We start from the raw sequence: 24,954 nt of genomic DNA on the forward strand, positions 1-24,954 counted from the left end.
TTGCATTCTCTTAATGAATAGAATGATTTTTTCTAATGGTGTTTGTAAGTAGGATCACAAGTCTGCATCTTGTACAGCAATTAACCACTGAGAAGAATGTATGCAGTGTATTATTTGTTGAAACTGTACTTTCGATTTGATTTGAAAATGTCTCATTGCTATATGTTTATCAATAAAACTTTGAAAAGAAAAAATAAATAAATAAATAAAACCAGAAAAAAAAATACATATGTGTATAGTTTATATATTTGCAATTAATCAGTCCTACTAACAAGTGTGTGTAGTAGAAGTCACTGCACCTATTTTACAGATAAGAAAACTGAAACTCAGAGATACTGAGTGATTTCCTCAGGGCAATCTGACTAGAAAGCTTGCCTTCAAATTCTGGTTATCTCTACCTCCTGTGTTCTTAGGTAATAATTATGTACATATACACATATTAACAAACAGAAAATTTGAGAAAAGATGCGTATACCCACGGTTTACCTCTAAGACACAGGATTATGCTTATATTCACTAATTGAATATAATTTGCCTACACAAAAGAGAAGAAAGAACAGCTTAACCAAGACAAAACTTCATTTCTTTCCCATGTACCAGTACGTGAGAAAGTACAGGGTTAATATGGTTGCTCTGCTCCACAAAGCCATCCAATATCCCAAATTCCTCCAACCTTTCCACACAGCAAGCCCTCGGGCACTACCCTTTTCCATGTGTTCCAAGACCATGCACTACCATGTCGTACTCCCAGCCACAGTGTAGGGGAGAAGATACAGGCACACTCATAGCTTCCCCTGTTCCTAGGTAGGGCATCCTTTAAGGTGCTACATCAAGGAAGCACCACAATACAGCAGCCGGTAGGGGTTCAGCTTCTTTCTCTCACAGAGGGTCTGCCACACAAGATGATCCAAGCTGGTGGGGGGCTCTGCCACCCTGAGAACATGGCTTTCATTCCTCAGTCTGAGGGATTTGTTCCAGTGATTTTCATTTCCCAGCCAAACAGTAAGAATAAACTAAATACAGGGCAAGGACACAGCCAAGCAGCTGCTTAAATCGGTTCCCCTCATAGCTCACTCACTGCACGCATTTCATCAACTGAGCCCACCCAGCTCACATGGAGTGGGACAGATCATCTTCACCCTAAGTGCTAATGGAGGAGCCAAGCACTCTACTGCTCCGCAAAGAACAGACTTTGTTCCACTCTGTATGTGTATGGGTTGATGCTTCTCTGTGTTCTCTACCATGAACAATGAATGAATGAGTAGTGTCGTGCCAGCCCCAGCCCCAGGGCACCCTGAGATGGCAATTGAGATTGGGCGTGATGGCATGTGCCTGTATCCCAGAGCTTGGGGGCTGAAAACAGGAGGATCATTATGAGTCTGATCCATGTAGTGAGAACCTATAGACCCTGTATGCCCTATCCTAAATACAGAAAAAGAAAAAAAAAAGGAATGAATGAAATAAATGAGCTAATGAATGAGTGAGTGAATGTATAAAGGAGTTCAAGCTTTTATTTGTGAAAGCAAACAGCATTTTCTCCAACCCAGCTTCCAACCTATAGTCTAGGAACAACATCCTTAAGTATCTTCTTTCCTCAAAAGCTTTTCCTAGAAATAAGGAAGAAGGAATATATATATATATATATATATATTACATTTTGTGTTATAAATCAAGATCCCTTTAATATTTAAAGTTGATTTCCCTCTTTTAAAATCAACTACCCTAATCATAAAACTACTAAGTACTAAGTATCTTCACACACAAAGTTTACAGAAGAAAGATAACAAGATCAGGAAAATCACTGGGATGAGCACTTCTGGAAAGTACTAGGCAACATGATGTCTCTACAGCCTGTCTGGCCCTGCCAGGGCCTCATCTGTGCACTTGATAATAGCAAAACGTTGATGAAGAACATATCTTTTGGCAAAAACAGAAGTAATGTAGTAGCTTTTACCCACAGACACAAGTACTACAATCCTTCAGACTTGAGACAGAATGTAAGCTGAATCTAGCCCATCCTAAAATTCTGTAAAATACTCTATTGTAGCCTGTGCATCAGATCAACAAGACTGCAGTAAAATTGCTATTTCTATACCTGGCATTGCTTTTCATTACCAAAAATGTCTTTTGAATAAAGGAGTGATATTAAATAAAAAGTTATATGCTAAAGTAAAGCAATTATCCCTTGTAGGGATGTCACAATTTCATAAAATCTACAGAATTTATTCTTCAAAACCTGCATTGTCTCCCAAAGTGAGTATAAAATTTGAAGAATGCAAATACCTCCCTTTATCCATTCTCAATCTCATTTAGGACATCTTTTTCTAAGCTGGTCTGAAAGTCAGTGTTTCTGGGCCACCCATTAGAACTGCTCCCTTCAATCCTGGGGACAGATCTCTAGGATTATGCATTTGTTTTTCTTATATTAATTTTATTGAGAAAGAAGCAGCAATGAGACAGTTTCAAAACAGGTTAGTAGGACAGTTACAATAATTAATATATTGCATATTGTTGTCTTCGTAGTGGTTATTCATAGTATAAGATGCAGACATGATATCCTATCCAAACAATATTAGTACAAATCTTTCTTCTCATTGAATTAACAGAAAGTAGCTGTATACCTATCCTAACTATTTTGTATATACAGATACAAAATGGTCCTTCCTTTGTATCCTCTTTTTTTGTTTAGTTTTATTAGAGATGGGTATTCCATTGCCATTTAAATTTTGTAGGTGAGTGAATTCAGTACAATAATCCAATATAGTCCAGTAGTCCCTAAGAGTAGTGGATTATCCATAGGACTAGCAACATTAGAAGTTGCTGACTTGAACCTTTTACAGCACAGTATATTAATATGGCTTTACTTTTTATACTTCATTTTTATACTTTTCTGCTGGACAGTTAAGACCAAGATAAAGCAAGACCTATATAACAAAAAATGTAACTTTTGTAGGATTATGCATTTTGATGAACATCTCCAACATGATTTTATATAGACACAAAGTAAGACTGATTCCCAGGTAAACATTTTGTGAAATAGAAACTAGAAGTTGATACTTAAAAAGAAGGATCTGACACCTTATCTTTGTCAAAGAACGTAAGTAACTTTTCCTGATGGGTATGTGTAGACACAGTATTTAGTCTATCCACCAGAGGCCAGTGTAGGATAATTGCCTGAGTTTTATATTCTAATATTATACCATATGCATATACACTGTACATTTAAGAGCTTCTTAATATTAAATCTTGATATTTCTTTTATATCATAAATAGTTCTCTTATAGCATAATAGTTCATCATAAAACTTAACACTTGAGTAACTCTTTACAACTTACAAAGTACTTTCATTCTATTTCATCAAATTCTCACCACAATCATAAGACATACTGAATAGGCAAAATTATTCCTCTTTTACAGAACCAGCGAGTAAATGGCAGGCCTAGTACCCAAGAAATTTTACACCTGGACTATGGCTAGATCTCTTGATTCAAAGATAAAGCAGTACCCTTTCCAGACAATGGCCCTGCCTAAAATAAAATAAGAAATATAAGGACAGTACAATACATCATAGAGCTAAACATCTTCAGCCTGAAAACCTTTCCTTTACCCTTAGAACCTGACCTTTCGCCTACCTACATAAAGATACATCTACTTAAAACAAACTCTTTAATGTCCTTAAAGTAAAGAATTTCAAGATAGAGGAATTAATTTTTCCCTCTTCATTACAAATAAATCCTTCTTTAAAGTTATCAAACTATCAGAGAGAGAAAAGCATCTTCTGAATGACATTGTAATAGTCTAGGATTCAAACATTGACGGGATGGCATCTGGGCAGGTCAAGGACAGAGTAAAGTCCCATAAACATCATATTCTGTCATTTTTATAGATTGCTCCAAAACATCCTTTATTAATAATTAAAATAAATAAGAAATAGCTTGAACTAAAAAGTATCTAAATAACTCATACTTACTCAATCTAAAACCAAGACCCCAGAACCAAAGGCTGAACCATAGTGCTACTGTATCAGCACTATGCAAAGAGTATTTAACATTGCCTTACCTATCCAATCTATAAATTTATAAATGCCATTCTGTATTCAACCATCTAGAGCATTTGGGAATCCAGTCATCTTTTATAAACAGATAGCAATAAATAAGAACAATATATCAACTGATGAGCTCTTCTAAGAAGGACTCTTTTATTCATCCCAGGTTCTAGATCAGCACCTAAAACTAAGCAAAATAGTTAATATTAATGAAAGAACCTGGACATTAGGGAGAACTGGACCAATACCATAACTAGAGATGAAACCCAGAAGAATTAGATGAGTGGTTACAATCTTTTTTTTTTTTTTCTAATCAGTCTCCATAATACTACAAAACCTAATGCAAAATGGAGACTAAACTCTACAGGGAAAAGAGTGAAAACAGTCTGATTCTTCCCTACACTAAGGAACAGGGGCTGTGAGAAGAGTGGGCGGAGCGGCATCACTTACATCTGTCTCATCTGGAAGGAATCCAAAGAGAATGGAAAAAAAGACACAAAAATAATACATCCTAGACAGACTGTGGTTTGATTTTCATAAAAGGGAGATACGAGTTTGGTTAAAATAAAGTCTCCTGTTTGTATCCCTTTGGGTTTAGCCGACCATTTCAAAGAAAATATTATTGTTCCACGGCTGAAAGGACATTTTGCTAAAATCACTCAGATTTGAATACCTGCCCACTCAACTGAATCGAGGCACACAGACCAGTGACCACTGCAGTTTCGTATGGAGCAATTTACCCTTTTCCTTCAAGTAAAAACACATTTCACACAATGAGTAAGAGTAATGTGGCCAGTTAAAGAAATACAAGCCAAACCAGTGTGCAACCACTCAGGATTATGTAAATCATGTCTATCTTAAAAGTTTAAGGTGAAAGCAGAAGCAGGGGCTGGGGCTCAATCCCCAGGCCTGCCGTGCCAGCCCCACCTCCGGGGGTATGCTGAGGTGGCGACTGAGACGGGGCATGGTGGCGCGCACCTGTAATCCCAGCTCGTGGGAGGCTGTAAACAGCCAGATCACTATTAGTCTGATCTAGTAGTGAGATCCTGGACACCCTGTAGACTCTTCCCTAAAATACTCACACACACACACACACACACACAAAAAAAAAACCTTTGTTTCAGGGCCAGTGAGATAGCTCAGCAGACTAAGCACCTGCTTTGGCAAATGCAGGGACCAGGGTTCGATTCCCATCCAAAATACTGCTCTGGGCCCACCCCCCCAGGGTGCACTGAGCTGGCGACCAAGTCCAGTGTGGTGGTGCATTCCTGTAATCCCAGCGCTGGGGAGGCTAAAAACAGGAAGATCACTATGAGTCCGAGCTATGTAGTGAGACCCTGTACCAAATACATAAATGGAAAAAAAAAAATTTAACTCTTAGTGGCTCTCTGCTTAGGGTCTATAAAAGTTTAAAATTCCATTTGCCTATGAAAATCCAACTCTCTAATTTATATGTGCATATGAAATATGCCATATATAATGTATGTAAATTGAAAAGACAGAGAATTAAAGAAAATTCTTTTATTTAAAAACAAACCAATTTTTAATTTTCCTATCTGACCAACAAGGCACACTAGAAAAGATATTTATTGCAACAAAATAGTGTGCTTTAACACCACTGCCAAAAATAAACGTAATGGTTATATTTCAATATGTTGTACAGATTCGAATATATTTTCTTTCCTTATCCAATTACACCTAAACTGCCGCAGATGTGAAAAACAAACGATTATCTATGGACCAGATATTCATGTTGGGAATGAACATAAATTGTAACAACCACAGCTGATGATTTATGCTAATAGACCTAAGGCAAAATGACTCGATCAGCTCAAAATCTGTCATAATTTGAGGAGGGAAATTTCCTTCTGCAACTGAACCAGCAGTTTTCTGTGTCTCATAATTTGTCAATTTGTTCCCTCAGTGTAGTGATTTACTGACGACAAAAGAAATAGAGAAACAAACGAAAATTGCTTAATTACAGTTTGCAGCTGTTCCCTCTGAAGGGAAACAACAGGTTAAAGCTACTGATGCTGTACGGCTCTTCCACAAGAGGCTGTTACAAACTAGCTCAGTCTGCTCAAAACATTTCAGAAGCGAGGGGATAGTACTGGGGATCAAACCCAGGGCCTCACGCCTGCCAGGTAGTCAGTACAGGATTTGGCCCTCGGTGTCTTAACTGCTATGGAATGTTACAACAAGGAGATCTCACGCAGGTGGCTGTTCAGTCTATGCTCCTTCTACAACTGCAATGTTTTTTCTTGGCTTTTTTTTGCTTCTTTTCAACATTACCAAAGAACATCACTAAAAGGCTTGAAGCTAACACCACTCCCTTTCTCTCTTTCTGAGGATGCCAGATTAATTTTTTAATGGTCCAGTACCTTCTCCAATGAGGTCTCATATGCGGCCTTCTCAAATGTCCCCTTAAGGTTAACATTATCCCAGTGTCTTCCGTGTTAGGTCAGTTTATTGCCAGTTTCTGGGTTATTTTCCATTGGGCTCTGTGCTGTTAAATTCACATTTGCAAAGTGCTTCCCGAGTTGCCTTTTTTTTTTTTTTTTTTTCTTAATGTGGCCAACGAAAAAAAGGAAACAGAAAGACACTGCAAATGGGCTGTGAACTAAAAACATCACTCGGTATTCAGTAGGGAATTAAATGACTGATAACAACAGCCAGAATAGGTGGCGTGGGGGCCACCTGGAAGCGTCAAGCTGGTCAGTGGCTTCCCAACTGCCGCTGGCAGGCAATCTGCCAGCTGCGAGGGTATCAAAACAATGTTAAGCCCTCTGGTCTCTAATACTCGACAGAAAATAACTGCAAAAGGCTACACAGCTAGGATTATTTTTTTCTTGTTGTGTTTTCTTTTATGAGAAAAAGCTGTTTTTATGCTCTACTGAAATTCCTTCCCTCCTCTGAAATTGGCAAGAATGCCAGCTGCTTTCTGTATTTTTCTCTGTGGTGTTTTTCTACAGCAGAGGGTAAATTCATGCTTTAGATTGGGGGAAGCCTCTCCTAGGGCCCCCGTGGAAGTTTAAAGATGCATTCTAACATTCAAATTCAAACAGCTTTGGGGACCAAAACAAGTCAACTTTGGAAAGGTGTTGTTTTATGTGCTGTCACCGGTTTTGGTTTTAATTACATTTTTTAGAAGTTGTCAAGTATGAGTTGTGATATTCCTTTGGCTGAACTGACAAGTCAAAATTTATCAGTCCAGAAGTGTAAACCAAATCCCAACCCAAGAATCAAAGCTCTCCACAGAACATAACAAAGGAAGGAAAAAAATAGAAACAAGTCCTCAAATGAGAACCGCACAGCTTTGAAAAAGTCACTTGGCCTCGGCGGGGCTTGGCAGCTCCTGAGCCAAGCATCTGGGATGCAGCTCACTTCCTTCTTCTTGATCCTCTGCTCGTCACTCTTCCTTTTTTCTTTTCTTTTTTTTTTTTTTTTTATTAATTTTATTGAGAAACGGCAATGAGAGTTTCAAAACCGATTAATAGGACAGTTTCAATAATTAATACATTGCATATTATCTTCGTAGTGGTTATTCACAGTACAAGATGCAAACATGATATCCTGTCCAAATGCTTTTAGTACAAATCTTTCTCATTGAATTAAGAGAAAGTAGCTGCATACCTATCCTAACTATTTTGTATATACAGATATAAAATGGTCCTTTCTTTGTATCTTTTTGTTTAGTTTTGTTAGAGATGGGTATCCCATTGCCGTTTAAATATTGTAGGTGGGTGAATTCAGCAAAATAAGTACTGCCTGCCTGCCGCTCCTCCACCTGCAGGCCCTGAGCCTCGCCCATCGCTCCCCTTCTCCTCAGCTCCCCTAACCTAGACTCCACCTCAGCCTACTGCTCACCCTCACATCAGGCATTTCTCTCCTGGGCCTCTGCCTTTCAGATTTGACTGCACTGTGTGGACTTGCCTTCTGCTTGCCTGTACACGGACGGCACTGTAGTTCCTGGTTACCTAGAGCACCACACCCAAAGAGAGCACAGCACAGTCTTTTGTGTACTCTTTCTCTTCTTGGGCCTGTCCATTAAATGTGGATTTTCTTCAGGGTTGGTCTGAGCCCCTACTGATCTCCCAGTCTCCTCTTTTTCATTTCATTTATTCAACCAATGTTCATCAACCATCTATTCATCCTACAGTGTGAGGCATCACTTTGGGCACTAGAATATTAGTGGTGAACAAAATGCACAAGAAGCCAGCCTCTCTGTAGCTGAAACTCTACAGAGACCAGAATAAAACCTTGAAGTAGGGTGTCATTCTGATGGCTTATCTTATCCACATGTGTGTCCCCCGATCTTGAGCAAATGGCTCTGTACTAAAAGGAATATGGAAAATGAGGTTTTTCAAGGCATGGACTGTGAGCCACACTCGCTAGTTCTAAGAGTCCAGCTCTACCACCAGCTACTTACACAACCGCGGGCAAGGCTGCCTGGCAGGCCACAAGGGAACCCGCTGGCTGGACGGTTCAAACAAAAATGTATTTTCTTGAAGTGCTAGAGGTGTCCAAGGGTTTAGTTCCTCCTGTGGCCTACCTTGTTGACTCCCTTTTCACAGTGCCTTTCCATGGCTTTTTGTTTATTATTGGCTCTGTCTCTGTTGACTTGGCCTGTTTTGGAGTCTCTCTTTTCTTATAATGACACCAGTCATACAGGAGTAGAGCCCTTGCCTCGGAAAGCAATTAACCCTAATTACCTCTTAAAGGGCTCTGTCTCAAAATATGGTGCACATTAGAGGGAGGGCTCTAACATATACACTCAGCCTATAACAAGTTATTGGGGAAAATATAAATAATAAAAAGTAAAATGCAGTGTGTGTGTGTGTGTGTGCCCGCATGTGCATGTGTGCACACACACACACACACACACACACACACTAGATTATTGTAAGGATTAACCGAGATGACCCACACGAAGTACTCAGCCTACCGAATACTTAGTAAATGTTAGCTTCTATCAGTAATAATATGAATGGTTTCCCCACAATCACACACTGCCAGATATCTGTGGGAAACACGACGGTACAGATGGCCAGCTCTCCACCTGGCACCAGGGAGTTTCTGCTACACAATGGCATTAGTTGCTGAGCTCCAAGCGGTCATTAGTGGCGGTACTACTACTCCCTTTGGAACCCTAGTACTCGGGAGGGTGAGGCAGGAGAATCATAAATTTGAGCTCAGCCTGGGCAAGCTAGACACTTCGCGAGACCCTATCACTAAGTAAAAAATTTAAAAAAGAAGGAAGTGGGGTTGAAGTTCACTGTGAAGGTGCTGGAATCAATCCCTAGCACAAAAAGAAGGCAAGGGAATGCATCCAGAAAATCTAAAATACAGAGCACCGGCTGTCCCACCAATTCTACAATTTAAACAGAAATGTTCATGTCTTAAAGTAGTATTTTAATGTCTTTAATGTCTTAACATTAAAGTACATGTAAAGTAATGTCTTAAGTATTTTGGCAGTATTTTGTCCTTCGTTATAAGAATTTGTAGTCTGAGCCTGTGGTTCTCAAAAATAATGATACATCTGAAACATCTACAGTCTTATGAATATTAAAAATACCTAGTTTCTTTACCACAGGGACTTATTTCATAAGCCTCAAACAGACCTCCAAGTCTGTAGTTTTATAAAAGCTTACCATTATAAAAGCTGTCCAACAGGCAGCCAAGTTTGCAAATTATCTGTCTATGTCACACATATCCAATAGAAATATAACATAAACAACATGTGGTCTCAAATTTCCAAATAGACATATTAAATAAAAATTTTAAAAGAAGTAAAAGTGAATTTTAATAATATTATTTAAATCAATTTGCCAAAATATTCTCATTTCAATATGCAATACAAAAAGCCAGTAAGATATTTTACATTCTATTCTTTTAAAATCAGTTATTTATCTATGTATTTATTTGGTACATGGTCTCGCCACACAGCTCCGAATCATAGTGATCCTCCTGCCTCAGCCTCCCCTTCACTGGGATTACAGGTATGCACCAACACACCGGGTTTTGGTGGCCGGCACTGCATGCCTCGGGTTCCAGGGACCACAAGGCATGCGGTACCTGGGATCAAACCTGGGTCCTTGAGCTTGCCAGGCAGGTGCTTAGACCACCAAGCTATCTCCTAAGTCCCTTTACATCCTATTTTTATACTGTCTTCAAAATCCAGTATATACTTTACAATTATAGCATATCACAATGCAAATGCCAAATGTTCATCAGAAATAACCTGACTTCTACTTAGATTTCATAATATGTACACCTAAAAAGTTGACTTACCAACCTAAGTTGTCCCAAACACCTTTAAGACTTTTCCGATAAATGAACTGAATATTATTTATTCAACTTACCTTTAAATTAACTAAAAGTAAACAAAATTGAAAACTCAGGCTCTGGGTAGCAAAAGCCACCTCTCTATTACTTAGCAGTCAAATATGGCCAGCAGCTACTGTATTGGACAAAGCACACCTATACAAGCACAAATTGATGGTAACCATAGATTCCTGAAATTTATAACGGCAATAGAGCATTAGCATAGCTCCTTAGATATTAAATGTGAATAAAGTAAATACAGATTAAATTTCCTATGACTGCGTAAGATTATTAAACTGCAAAAAAAATTGGAATGTATTTAGTTATTTTGAAATTCTAACATTTTTAACTTATCAGAAGCCAGACGACCAACAATTTATAAAGCCACAAGCATGGCTACTTGTCCTGAACATTTAGACACAAAGTGCTCTACGTGATGGGGAATTTAATTCACTTAATAACAAGCATGAAGGAAAAAAGGGAAGTTGAGTTGACAGGACTTCTTTTTTCAAAGTTATGTTCACAGAACAATAAAATGCTAAAAGCATAAAGTATTGCAAGTGAAATGAGAATAGCACAAAGAAACCAGAAATGAAATTGCATGTCAAAATCTGAAACAAAAAGTCTTTGATCTGCACATAATAAAATAGGTTAAAGTAAGTAAGCACAACTGTGCATAGAAATCTGTTGTTATATGCTTAATATAGAAATGCATAGAATCTTAGGAAGTGCTGGAGGTGAATCCAACGCAGAAAGCTAAATCCCACGTATTTTTTTAAAGAAAGAAATGAGGTGTTTGGACAGGATATCATGTCTCCATCTTATACTATGAATAACCACTACAAGGACAGCAATATGCAATGTATTAATTATTGAAACTGTCCTACTAATCTGTTTTGAAACTGTCTCATTGCTATTTGTTTCTCAATAAAATTATTTAAAAAAAGAAATGAGGGAATGAAAAAGGTTTATTTAAAATTTAATCATAAAATCACAGTAGATTCCTTTCAATTTTCAAACTATTTTAAGTTAGATAGTTGGTAAGACAGGCAACTTTCATAAAAAGTAATCATTTAGCCTGAAGTACACAATAAGGATAATAAGGGGGTGGGTATGGGGATGTGTATATGGACATGAATATAAGACAGAAAGGAATAGAAAGACAGAGACGGAGACAGACAGAACAAGAAATGGGAATTGCTATAACCTTCTGCATCATTCCGTTTCCTGTTGCTATAACAAAATGACTGAGTCTAGATTCTTTATGAAAAGGTTTATTTCACTGATACTTTTGAAAATTCAAGAGCATGATGTCAGTACCTGCTGGGGCAATGCTGGTGAACTAGAGAAGGCCTTGCAGCAGACAGTATTACAGCAGTAACAAGTGCAAAAAACTCACATTAAAAGACAGAAATTGAAAGGCAGGCCAAGAAGGTCCTAGCATTTCTCTTTTTATATCAACCCACGTGATTGGAACTAAATCACTCCATAGACCAGTATTAACACCTTCTGAATGCAGTAGTCCCAGCAACACAATCGCTCTGCACCAGACCTCACCTCTCAAAGATCCCACTACCTCAGCACGTGCACACCAGGGACCAACTCCTCAGCACATGAACCACGGGAGAACAAGTCACATCCACATTCGCCATTCAGCACCACGGCTCTCTAGCACCGCCCCAACCCTGCCATTAGATGCAATGTCAGTCTCTAAGCTACTGGCTTCTTGGCAACACTCTAAGAGGAACATGAGTAGTAGCCATTGCTCTAAAAGGTCAGACCAAATGCTTCAAGTATCAGGCCGTGTGCTTATCCTGTTGTGGAAGGAAATGAAAAAGAAACTGTCTTTCTCTTCCAGCAGTTCAGAAGTAATTCTAAATCTTACTGAAGCAAGGCTACATCTTTAGCTGGAAGACCTATTATTTAAAATTCTAACTGTAGGGGCTGGGGATTCAGTTCAGCAGTAGAACGTTTGCCCAGCAAGCTCGAAGCCCTGAGTTCAGTCCTTGGCACCGAAAACAAAACAAACAACAAAAAAAAAAAAAAAAAAAAAGGAAAGAAAACTCACCTAAAAAAAAAAAATTAAACAAAAAATAAAATAAAATTCTAATTGTAGAAAAAAAAAATGCACTAAAAGCAACAGAAGCCAGGACATGGAAGCATTCTAATGCATTGTTCTTCAGGTCTTAATCTGTCAAAATTTTCCCCGCTCTCCCCAGTATCTCAGAGCACAAGGCAAGTTATGTTTCTTTGTTATCCCAGACTCATCTGGATCCTGTTTTCTGTTGCTGTAATAAAATACCTGAGGCTAGGTACCTTATGAGAAGAGTTTTCTTTACCTCATACTTTTGAAAATTTAAGACTTGGTGCCAGTCCAGTACCTGCAGAGGGTGATGTTGGCGATCGGAGAGGGGAGCCAGCTGATAGGGAACCTTTATCACTCCTCCAACTACAAACTGGAGGGTCTCCTATAAGCTCTTAGAGTACAGGGCCTGTCTGCGAAGCTGGTACTCATACATTCGTTTGATTTCCTTCTTGTTTCTTTATTTCTCACTGTACGATAAGGACCTCAGAATAAAAACTATATACCCAACTTATCTTTGTTTCCTTGGTCTTTTTTTCTTTCTTTTTTTTTTTTCTTTTTTTTCGTATTTTAGTACAGGGTCTCACTACACAGATTGGATTCAGTGATCCTCCTATTTTCAACCTCCCAAGTGCTGGGATTACAGGTGTGCATCACCACTCCTAGTCTCAGTCGCCATCTCAGCTGGCCCCCAGGGCGGGTCCAGCACAGCACGATGGGGATCGAACCCTGGTCCCTGTGTCTGCCTAAGCAGGTGTTTTAATATGATGAGCTGTCTGGCCAGCCCGCTCTTTCCTCCCTGCTTGTCATTGACTCCTCACCCCCTAAAATCATACCTAGACCACAGAAAGTTGCTCAGACAACTAACAGAGGAATAAATGAATGCCTGCATTAATGAAAAAACAAATAGAAATAGTCACACCTGTGTTTTTAGAATCTAAGAGAAAGACAGAAATGTAGCTAAGAGGAAAGAAGCCTTTTCCCCAAGATACTTCAGAGAGCTCTACAACATATATACATTCACAAAGAAACTAAGAAAATTGGGATCTGGCACTTAACTTTATCCACATTGCCAACAATATAATGTATTTACCAATAATGACAAAATAAAATCTGCATTCTGCTTTTCTAACACATATCTTAGAACTCAATTTATCCTCTTGAACTGAAGATAACACTGAGAATTCAATCATAACATTTCAAAACTAATAAATGATATTTCTTTAAACATTTTGATGGAACACTGTATTTATTAGCAAATATGTGATGATAGTTTAAAAACCTAAGACTTTTAAAAGAGAAAAAAACATGATCATATATATGTACTGTAATGAGAATTATACTGAAATACTAGGTTTCCAGCCATTTCCTAAGAGTCTGCAGAGATAATGTGAATTTCTTTCAATAAGACTGTAATTTAATTTTTCCAGGAAAATATTTTTAATAGGATTACTGACCCTTTTAACACTCTTGGAAAGAAAGCCAATCCCATAAGCATTCTGGCATATAACTACTATAAAAATGAATAGAACAGTCAATCAGTAGAAATGGTAATGGAGTTGAGAAACTGAACTTACCAAGAAAATATATGTAAGTATGCATAATGATAAACACTTTAACGAAGAAAAGATTCGTGGCAAATCAGGCAAGCCACCAACACAGTGAAACAAATGAAGGGCTAGAAAGCAAGGAGTCGGGGATGTGATAGGAATTTTAAAGGCGGAAACTTAAGGATTTTCTCAAACAAACCTGACTATAGTAACCTAGATCAAATCTCTAGGCTATCACTCACCACCTAGGTCTGTCCTTAAGTCCTGTTTGGCTTTTCAGGTGATATTGAAATGTTTAGGAGGAAAAGAGGACACTTCTGATTTAAGGCATATTTTTGTACTGGCAAGACTTTATGCTTTAAGATGAATTTTTTTAGGTCATTAGTTTATAATGTGAACTGGTGCCTAGGGACGTTTTGAAAGGAAAAAACAATTTGTGTGCTTTTGGAGATACAGTTTTATGTGGCTGGCATCATCATTTATTTCAGCTCAATTTTAGGCCCTAAGTTCAGCTCAAAATGAAATCACTACATCTGCAAACAGTTTGTGTTCTGCATGCAGCGGTCGTATCACAATCTGCAACCAGACTACACCTCCTCATCCCCAAAACAGATACAGCAGGACTCCTTAAACCAAACTCCTGGCAAAAGGTTTTTACTATCCCATGGTACAGAAATACAATCAGCCATACGAGTAATTTTCAAAATTATTAAGATTTTTCAGAAAGCTCTACTTCAGAGAGCTCTACAACATATATACATTCACAAAGAAACTAAGAAAACTGAGATCTATGACAGTTTGACACACCTTGAGTTGACAGTTTGACACACACAGTTGAGTGTCCTTATTCAAACTGCTTGCAACCAGGAATGTTTTGAGTTTCAGATTTTTTTCATATTTTGGAATACCTGCATACACATAGTGAGATATCTTCAGGATAGGTCCCAAATCTGAACATTCATAAAATTAATTCGTGTTTATTTATACCTTAACCAGAATGTAATTTTGTACATTTTTGGGGGGAAGGGGTACACCAATGTTTTGACTATGACTTGTCATACGACATTAAGTGTGGAATTTTCTACCCATTCCACCATGTTGGTATTCAAAAAGTTTTAGATTTTAAAGCATTTCAGATTATCAGATTACGGACACTCAGCCTATACTCTGCATGTTTAATATAACTACTCTTCTTTTATATTTGTTTAGAATATATGAATCACAATTTACAAGCATTAGACCAGGTTTCCTAACAGTGCCATGAGCTTAGAGATTACAAACTTCTCTGTCCTCACCCTTGGGTACACAATAAAGCTGTCATAAAAGCCTTCAAAAACTCCAATCGCTCAGTCCTAGAAGAGCTTCAAAGAGCACTGAGGTATCACTACATTCCAAAAGCTCCCCAGGTGAGTCTAATGCACAGCTGGAGAACCAAAGTCTTCAAGGAGACCTCAAGCAGACCCAATGGCCAAGAAAGGACCGGGCTGAGAGCAAGACGATAACAATCTGAGGCAGAACCTAGAACACAGATTACAACTCCAGTGCCTGGAGAGCCACGTAAGTGAACAAAGCACGCAGTATACACAATTACTTTCAGGCTGTGACAGCACGCCAAGCTAGGAAGCTCCAGCTGACAGTGCCAAGAGAAAAATCATACCTCACTTCATCCCCTAAATGACACAAATCAAGACTTCCATGTAAAATTATCCAACCTCCGATTGTTGACTTAATTAAAGACATAACACTGTATGAGGCAAGTAAAATACAAAAAGAAAGAGAGGATGGGCTTGGCCTTTGGACTGCAGATCATTAGCACAGGTCCAAGGCGGTGTTTTCTATCTCGAGAAATCACAGCACCATGATGGTCTGTACCGCCACCACCACCATCAGCATGCCCTTCATAACAATCACAACACTTAGCGCTCCTTGGGGCTTCCTACGTGCTAATCACTGAGCTCAATTTCCCAAGGATTCCCTCAACCATCCTCTATCAACATGCAAGAGGGGCGAGCTATTATGAGCTAGTATTTTAATCAACTGCCCTCCATACCCAGATCACATAGCCAATAAGTAGTGATGCAAGAACCCAAATGTGTGCAGCATTTATATTTTAAATATTCTTTTAACAACCAGGACTCCTTTCTTTCATACTTCGGAAGACATACAATGAGGTGATTATATTAAATAATCTCTCAGGACATTTTTAACTGACAAGTTCAGTGGCTCTGACCCCATAACATAGCTCTTAGATGTGTAAAGCACTGGTATTTACACACATCAGTTTTACTAATAAGAATTACCTGATCAAAGAATTGCATGAATGCTAATGAAACAATCTTTCTTACAAGGTAGCGCCAACATAAGTAAATGTAGTAATACAGTTTTGTATAATATAGTACATATAGTATAGATGTATAATATAGTTTTTATCTCCACTGGTCTAGAAAGTTTATTCCTCCATTTTACCTTTTGAAAGATGAGTGAACGTGCTCAAAAATTCTTCATAGGTTTGCTCATGAGAATTAACAAACTTATCTAAGACTTCTTCCATCACTCGATCTTCATCCATTATCTCCGATCCCGGTACTCGGGCAGGCATTTCTATGCACAAGGCCACTTTAGCTACAAGATAAAGAAAAACACAAGCTATGGAGAATCAGGTAGCATCAGCCCTGAAAAACCACTCTGAGTGGGTTGTGGAAGATCCAGACAGGACAGGGCAAGACAGTTACTAACAGTTACATAAAGCAATGTTCTTTTGTTCAACTACAGAGAGAGGTTTACTCCAGTCTTTGCTGCTGAGTTCATAGTACCAGTTCTGTTTTTTGCCTTTGTTTGTTCATTACCACTTTCTAAACTCACAAGAATATTGTCACACAATTACACAACTGGAATTTCCAGGTTGGAGTAAGAGGAATTTTATTTTTATATTAATTTTATTGAGAAAGAAATAGCAATAAGACAGTTTCAAAACAGGTTAGTAGGACAGTTACAATAATTAATACATTGCATGTTGTTGTCTTCATAGTAGTTATTCATAGGACAAGACACAGACATGATACCTTGTCTAAACACTATTAGTTCAAAACTTTCTTCTCACTGAACTAAGAGAAAATATATCTATGCTAACTATTTTGTATAAACTCAATAGCCTATGTTTTAGGGTAATAATATCATTAAGCTTCTCTTCTGGAGGATTAACAACTTAAGTTGGCAGATGAAAACAGAGAAAAAGAAGGGCTACAAGGATAGCCAACATTGTGGCCCTAGCCACATAAGAGAACCTACCTGTCCTGTCACATCCTTTAACTTAGTGGTGTCCCAGATTTTCTGATCAAAGAGGAATTTTAAAGCACACATCAACTAACCACCAGTGACAACAGTACTATCCAGGATTTATTAGTGACCGACTTAACATAGTACCAGGTGTTACTGTGCTAACATCTGAGCACAGTAATGTTAAATATTAATTTTGACAAAATTTATTAACACAGAGCCAGCAAGGAGAAAAGTCAATCCTAGGAATCTGACTCCAGGACTCAGACCTGAAGTAAACCCTTCTTTCTGCTTCTTTCTGTCCTGTGTGACCAACTCCAGCACTGTGACTGACAAAAAGCTGCCTTGCCTCTGTTTTCACATCTCTGAGGACTGGAAATTCTAGAGAGCCTTTCTACAGCTCCATTAAGAACTTTTAAAATCAATGCTAAATCTGTCTCCCTGTGCCCTACCCCACCTGATCCTGAGCCTTTGAAACTGTACTAATTTCTATTCTTCTTAGACCCCAAATTCTTCCAAATAGTATTACCAAAGAAGTGAATATTACTCCAAACATACATACAATATTTTAAATTATTACAATAAGAGACAATAGTCCCCCTCAAAACACTTCCTCTGATGGTGATCAATTTATCTCATCATTTTTGCTGCTTTCTGAAGCAATTCCAGAAGTCTTCTTTGCAGCATCTTTACTTGTGCTGACCCCTCGGTCTTGATGCCCTGAACTCATTCAAAATGTTTACCTTCCATGGTCATTTGACTTTGGAGAAGACTGAGCAGCCACACGATGTGAGCGCTGGTGAGTAAGGTGGATGACAGCAAAACACAATGTGTTAGGAGCCTGCGTTTGTGTTGGGTGATTCTCAGCAGCAACATTCACTGTGTTCTTTATTACACTTCATAAAGACACCCACTGAAACACACATTTCATTTTAGAAAACCCAGCTCAGAGTTCAGGTTCCCTCTGAGGGACTTAACGCCCACCCCATCACCCACCACCACAGGAAGAGTTGGCTGCGATTTCTCTGTGTTACCTCTGGATTAAATGTGTACTATTACCTTTCAAGCTATCTGAAGTGCTGAGCACACAGCTTTGACCTTTGTACTCTCAAGAGCCCAGGAAGGCAAAGATCCACACCTTCTCATCTCTGTACCCTAAACACTCGACACTCAGGCTGCAGCAGAGACTGGCAGTCTATCAACACTGGACTAAAATTACTCATTTGACAACATAAAACAGTCACATATTGCTAGAAGCTGACACATACCTAGCTAAGCTCGATGTTGATTTCACATGTGCCACTGTATCTTAGTTACTTTTCTCACTGCTGAGACAAAAATTCCCAACACCCAAAGCTAGAAGAGGAAAGGTTTAGTTAGCTCATAGTTTGTAGAGGTTTCAGTCCATAATTGGCTGGCTCCAAGGAAGGGTGAGTGGCAGACAGACATTCCAGAGGAGAAGCAGCTCATGGTGGGCAGAGGTAGCAAAGCAATGAGGTCAACCACAGCCCTTTCAGTCCTTATATCTTATCCGGGCTACTTAATCCTAGTGCCCTTGATCCTCACGCTGCACCATGACTCAATTCCAGCAGCACATATCCTAGAGCCAACTACCTTTGAAAAATCCGCACCTATGAACATATGATGGGAAGGACATCCAAACACATGCCATAGCACACCATCGCATGATTTCAAATCCCTCAACCTCCCAACCAGTCTGCCCAGCAAAGATTTCACATTGCTTTAAACTATGCTTCAAACTACTTAAACTATTGCTTTGAACTATGGCCTCCAGAAGTGGAGGCGTGACTCCAGCCATGGCTAGATACATGGGTGAGACTTGGCTGCTAGCCACAGTCTAAATGCTAGACTCCTAGGACAGAGCTAAAGATCACATTCACATTGCCGGTGGCCCTTTCACACTGTCAGATCACTCAGCAGCCTGCTAACTAACGGCTTGTCGGCCAAGACACAACGCCGCAACCCTTGCACAGCTTGAACTTTATATTTCACGGGTGATATTTCATCTCACTAAGCTCCATTCATTCTGCATGAAATGCTATTCTTCTGCACCTTTGAGAAAATTGGCTATCTACAGAAAACAGCAGAATAATTACACTGCCCAAGCAGCCTGTGTAATACATGAATGACAATGAAAAGCGGGGCTTCTGGGTACTGGATGACAAGAACGCAGGGCACCAAGCTTTCCATTTTCCTGAAGCAACACTAAAAATTTGTACCTGTCATGACTTTTCCTCCCACTTTTCCTCTACAATGTATTCACCACTTAAAAATACAAATAACACAGATGCGTGCATGGTAAAGAAGTAAAGGTATTCTTACTTGTTATGACCCTATGTATCCTACTCATCAGAGTTATATTCTGTCAAGAATCTAGGGAATCTATTTCTAAATCATTCTTTTTAATGTTTATAGACAATGATAGAAATCTTCCCCAAGAATAATACAATATTATGTGTGTTATTCTTTACAAGTGAATTCCTTCTGGTGCTAGAGGCTGAGTAGCTTTTTAATTTAATGAGTTCTCATAGAAATATCACCACCTCAGTATGTACCGATCTAACTACTATTTCAAATCACTACACGGTCACGGCCCCACTTCGCCCCTTACTGCATACCAATGGCCAAGTTTCTTGATTTCTCTAGACCTCGGTTCCCTCACCACTATAAAAAGACTGTAATAGTGCAGTTTTCTAATTCCATTACCTTAATTTCAAAAGATCAAAAAGGAGGGAAAAGAACAAATGTTTTCCTAAGATGAGGCTCAAACCCCTTTGGTGGCCAGCCCTAACCTGAATTAACATGAGTGTATTTATGGTTTTTATTTATTCTGCGCAGTGCAACTATTCACGTCTCCCTGCAGAAATCTTAACAGCCTTGCAGATGAGGAGCTTCCCGGACCCCACTGGAGAGCAGTACATCACAAGGCACAGGCACTAATTACCCTTCTAGACTCCAAAAGCATTGCGTATTCTGGAACACAGCTGAACCCAGGGACTTTCAATAAGCAGCTACGAAGCCACATGTATCTCACAAGAATGTCGTAAGGAGGATGTGTGCCTTACGAAATGTTAGCAGTGAACATGGAGGTGGTGAATCAACCTTAGTACGGCACCCTGTCCTTTGTCTGTCCGAAGATTTCTTATGATTCCAGCCATTCTCACTTTAAATGCATACTTACCCAGGATAAATCAATACAAGATGAAACATGGTGTCATAAGAGACAGAGGGGAAATGACAAGTGTATCTAGTACTGTCTTCAAGAGAAACAAACTGTTTCAAGCTACTTATACCTGAAAAGTTAGTTATATGAAAAATTATCAGGTACAGTTTATGCAAATTTATCTGGAACAATGCGAGGCTTATGAAATGCAATGCTTACTGAATTATGTTTGCAGTTTCCACATTCTAAATACCAATAAATAACCTCAAAGGTGGCTATTACTTTACTACCAGTAAGACATGTAATTATTTATAAAAATTTCAACATCAATCTACTTTTCCAGAATTGGAACTTAGCAAAATTCTAACAATGTCTTATACCATTCTTTTCTTCAAACCATCTCTGGCCTCTACTTCAGGGAATAAATACCAAACAGAAGCAATCAGACTATTTTATTGTTCTTTGTTTTTGTTGTCGTTGTTGTTTTGTTTTGTTTTTTTGAGAGTTTTTTTGGTTGAACTGTTTTGTAGGAGAAATTTATTGTTTTGTTTTTGTTTTTGGTGCTAAGGACTGAACCCAGGGCTTCCAGCTTGCTAAGCAAGCGCTCTACTGCTGAGCCAAATCCCCGGCCCCCAGGCTATGTTTGTACTGCTGTCTTTGGAACATGTTAAGAGTGATAATAGAAATGTATTTACATTTTCTTCCCAATCCTCAAATTGGCACATTTTTGAATATTTACTCTAAATATAACTCAGTACTACCAAAGGCAAATAAATAACAGGATATTTGCTATTAAACTTAAAAGTTTTTTTTAATTTTATGTGTACAGTTATAATATACAATTTTATTGATCATTTTATAAAGATTTTTAGAATACCCAGTTTTACACCTGTTATTTCTTGAAGTTTAACAAATATCTATCTTCAAATTTAGAGCTTTCCTTTTCTGTAATAACATCAAGAACTTAATGTTAAAGGTCCCCAGGGACTGACAAAGCAGAGAATCACTTAGCAGACAGTCCAGTGGCTTATGCAAATCCTAGTGGTTTTCTAGAAGGAAGCAAAGCTTTTTCAGTTACCATTCACATACGTTTGTGTTTTCATCATGAAATATTTTTCTAAAAGGAAAAAGAGACATTTGCTTAGATAACAAGTCCATTATCTAGGTTTGGTTTTCATGTTTGAAGACTTTGAACACCACATGAAAGACCCAGAGCATATTGTGATGACAGGTAAGTGTATATAAATATCTATCGGGACATCACAAGCAATGCTTTCAGTCACAGCCCCCAGAGGGCCATGCAGGGAGTGTGCAGGCCTCCGTGCAGATGACTGCACCCCACCTAGAGGCCAGGAGCCTGGTTAGGACCCCGATTTTCTTACCACTGAGAGACAAGGAGAAAAGTCACATAACCATCCAGAAATCCTGTTTTCTATAATGAAAGAATGAAACCAACAGTAATCTGAGGTAATTAATGTTGTGCACTCTCTGAACACACACCATTCTGAAATTCAGGATGTCAAAGTCTCACAACTGCCTTAGCACATCTTTGTTGTTCATTTTTAAGACCTGACTTCATCAACTTATGCAAGCAAAATACAACTTTCAGAGGCAACAGTGGTAACCTGGAGAGAAGCAAGTCATTGAGTGAGTTGATCAGAATCTACTGCTATGCTGGAAAGAAGATGAGAAGTTATCAAAATACTGCACCTTGCCCAGGGAAATGACTCAGCCAACCTTGGTACTGCACTGGCTGGCTGTGCTTTCCTATTTGTGTAAATGGTTAAGACTAAATTGCGCTGCAAATGCTGTAACTACACAGATTCGGGTACATGACAGAAAAGATGATTTGATTTCTTCTTCCTTGACTGAATTATAAAACTCCACATCTTCTGATTTCTTTTACGTCTTTCATATATTAAGTAAGAAAGAAATCCACTGACAGAAATTCAGATTCTCTGAGTTGAGAGACACATGACACTAACGTGGTCTAATCTTACAGGATGAATGAATGAATGAATGAATGAATGATGAATGAACAAATGAATGAATGAAAGAATCATGGAAAAAAATTTCAGATGGCATTTTTAGCAATATATGGTGAGCACTAACATGTAGTTCTCTCACCATAAACAATAATGAGCCTCCATAATTACGAACTTTACAGTACACGTGAAGCCAGCAAGAAATTAAACATTAAGCAGTGACTTCACCATGGATGGGCAGACCGAGGCCTCCAACTGCATTCCAAACTCCAGTAATAGAAAAATGTAATCATTATGTATGTAATCACTGTGTACTGCAAACATGTACTAATCAAAATTAAAAATCTGAAGAAAAATAAAGGTTTAAAAAAAAAAATAGTGGGCCGAGGAGATGGCAAAGTGGAATAAGTGCTTGCCTGGCAAGCGTAAGGGCCTGAGTTCAATCCCTGGTTGTGCCAAATAAAATAAAATAGCAGGCTGGGGAAATAGCTCAATGGTCTAAGCACCTGCCTATCAACCGCAAGAACCCAGGTTCTATCACTGGTACCACATGCCATGCCTGCCCCTGAACTCTGGACATGCAGTACCTACCCCAAAACCAGATGTGGTGGCACATGCCTATAATCCCAGTGCTGGGAAGGCTGGGACAGGAGGATCACTATAAGTCAAAGCTGTGTAGCAAGACCCTGTACAAAATAAAGATTTTTTTTTAAATAGCATATATGTATGCTTTTATTTTAGAGATCTACAAATACATCCAAGAAAACAAAGGAAGAGATAAAAGGAATAAAGAAGCAGCCAGAAATGTGAAACAAAGCATATCTTATAAAATAGAAAAGAACCCAAACTTTCATTATTTTGTTTATCAAGATGAAACAAAAGCATACAATTCTACCTTCAAAGAATACACTGCACTTCAAGGTATAAACTCCTACTGATGAGCATTTTTCTAACATGTAAAAGGTATGAAATGCTTTAATATCTCAAGTAAGTTGATGTAAGTATTTGGATTTCTAATGTAAATTTCCCTAGGTACAGCCCAGTCCTCTGCAGTGACTCTTAAAAGGTATATTCAAGGAGAGGTAAGAAAGCTTTTGAGATTAGCGCTGAATATGAAGCTTTAAAAGAGATGCAGATGTCTTAGAAGTAGGATTTCTTAGAGCCATACTTTTCTCCTTGACAAATCTTAAGGAAAAGAAAGAGAACGTGTCTGTACTAAAAACTGCAAGTAGTTTTACAATGTGGTTCAGTACATGCTCATCATGAATAGATATCACAACTGTTGTGTTAACAGATTGAGTTCCTTCCCTAAAGAGGTTATAATTTATATACTAAATATACATCATTTTCAACAGACATGACTCTAATGATCCATTCCATGATTAATTTAAAATTGGAGCAATGTAGAATTGAGTGAAAGTATTTCAAAATGAAGAGAGTAATAGAAATAAGAAAAATAAAAACACAGTAAAGCAGCAAGCATGGCTGCACACACTTGCAATCGCAGATGCCCTGGTAGCTCAGGCACAAGTACCCTGAGAGCTCCAGGCCAGCCCGGACAGTGTAGTGAAACATCATCTCAATAAAGAAGAGAGTGGAAAGGAGAGAAGGAACTAGGGAGGAGAAAAGAAAGGATAAAGAACAGAAAAGAAAACAAGGCATCTTTGTAGGGAAGGGAACCAAGAGACAAAGGGAAGCAGAGGTAAGGGGGAGAAAGTGGATAAAAATAATCAAGGAGTGCTATGCACCTGTATCAACATCCATGACAAATGTAATCATTGTGTACTGTAAACATGTATTAATAAAAATTAAAATGCTAAAGAAAACTAAAGTTTTGTTAAAAACATAGAGGGCTGGGGAGATAGCTCAATGGTCTAAGCACCTGCCTATCAACCAAAAGGACCTGGGCTCAATCACTGGTACCACATGCCATGCCTAACTCCGAACTCTGGGCATGCTGTGCCTACCCCGAAATCGGATATGGTAATGTATGTCCATAATCCCAGCTCTGGGAAGGCTGAGACAGGAGGATCACTACAAATCCAAGCTGTGTAGCAAGACCCTGTACCAAATAAATAAATAAAATATTTTTTTTAAAAAATAGGAAAGCTAGCAGGGTAAATATATTTTATTATAAAGGAAGCAGAAAAAAGAAACATAGACATCTTTGATATACAACTAGGCAAATAGCAGGAGCGGAGGCTGGGTGAGTGAGTGAGACAACCCAGGGCCCTCTGGATCCTGAATAGACCCAGAGCGCAGGCCTACCGAGTGAAACAAACAGGGGCCCTCTGGATCCTGAATAGACCCAGAGTGCAGGCCCAGCATGTGAGTTAGACCACTGAGGGCCCACGGATCTTCATTCGACCCAGAGTGCAGACCCAGCGCAGAACCCTTCAGCAAAACGCCCTGCAAAGAGGCTAGAGGCAAGACCCACCCAGCTGATTCAGGAGCAGAACATCTTGCCAGAGAGACACAAAGGGTTCAACTCTAACAGTTGCAGCAGA

The 24,954-nt window shown here is 38.7% G+C and overlaps 1 protein-coding gene across 5 annotated transcripts in view; it reads right to left on the bottom strand.

Moving 5' to 3' along the window:
* CUNH11orf74 (chromosome unknown C11orf74 homolog) overlaps positions 1 to 24,954 on the bottom strand; it is a 79,819-nt gene that overhangs the window by 40,032 nt on the left and 14,833 nt on the right. For 3 of the 5 annotated variants that reach the window (XM_004627301.2, XM_023710410.1, XM_023710409.1), the window contains one exon: positions 16,469 to 16,624. The exons of the other annotated variants lie outside the window; for them this stretch is intronic. In XM_004627301.2, the coding sequence (XP_004627358.1) occupies positions 16,469 to 16,601 (133 nt within the window). In that variant the 5' untranslated portion in view covers positions 16,602 to 16,624. The remainder of the gene's footprint in view (positions 1 to 16,468; positions 16,625 to 24,954) is intronic. 5 annotated transcript variants of the gene reach the window in all.

Source organism: Octodon degus, unplaced genomic scaffold (genome assembly GCF_000260255.1).
Source record: "Octodon degus isolate 3935 unplaced genomic scaffold, OctDeg1.0 scaffold00018, whole genome shotgun sequence".
Taxonomy (NCBI): domain Eukaryota; kingdom Metazoa; phylum Chordata; class Mammalia; order Rodentia; family Octodontidae; genus Octodon; species Octodon degus.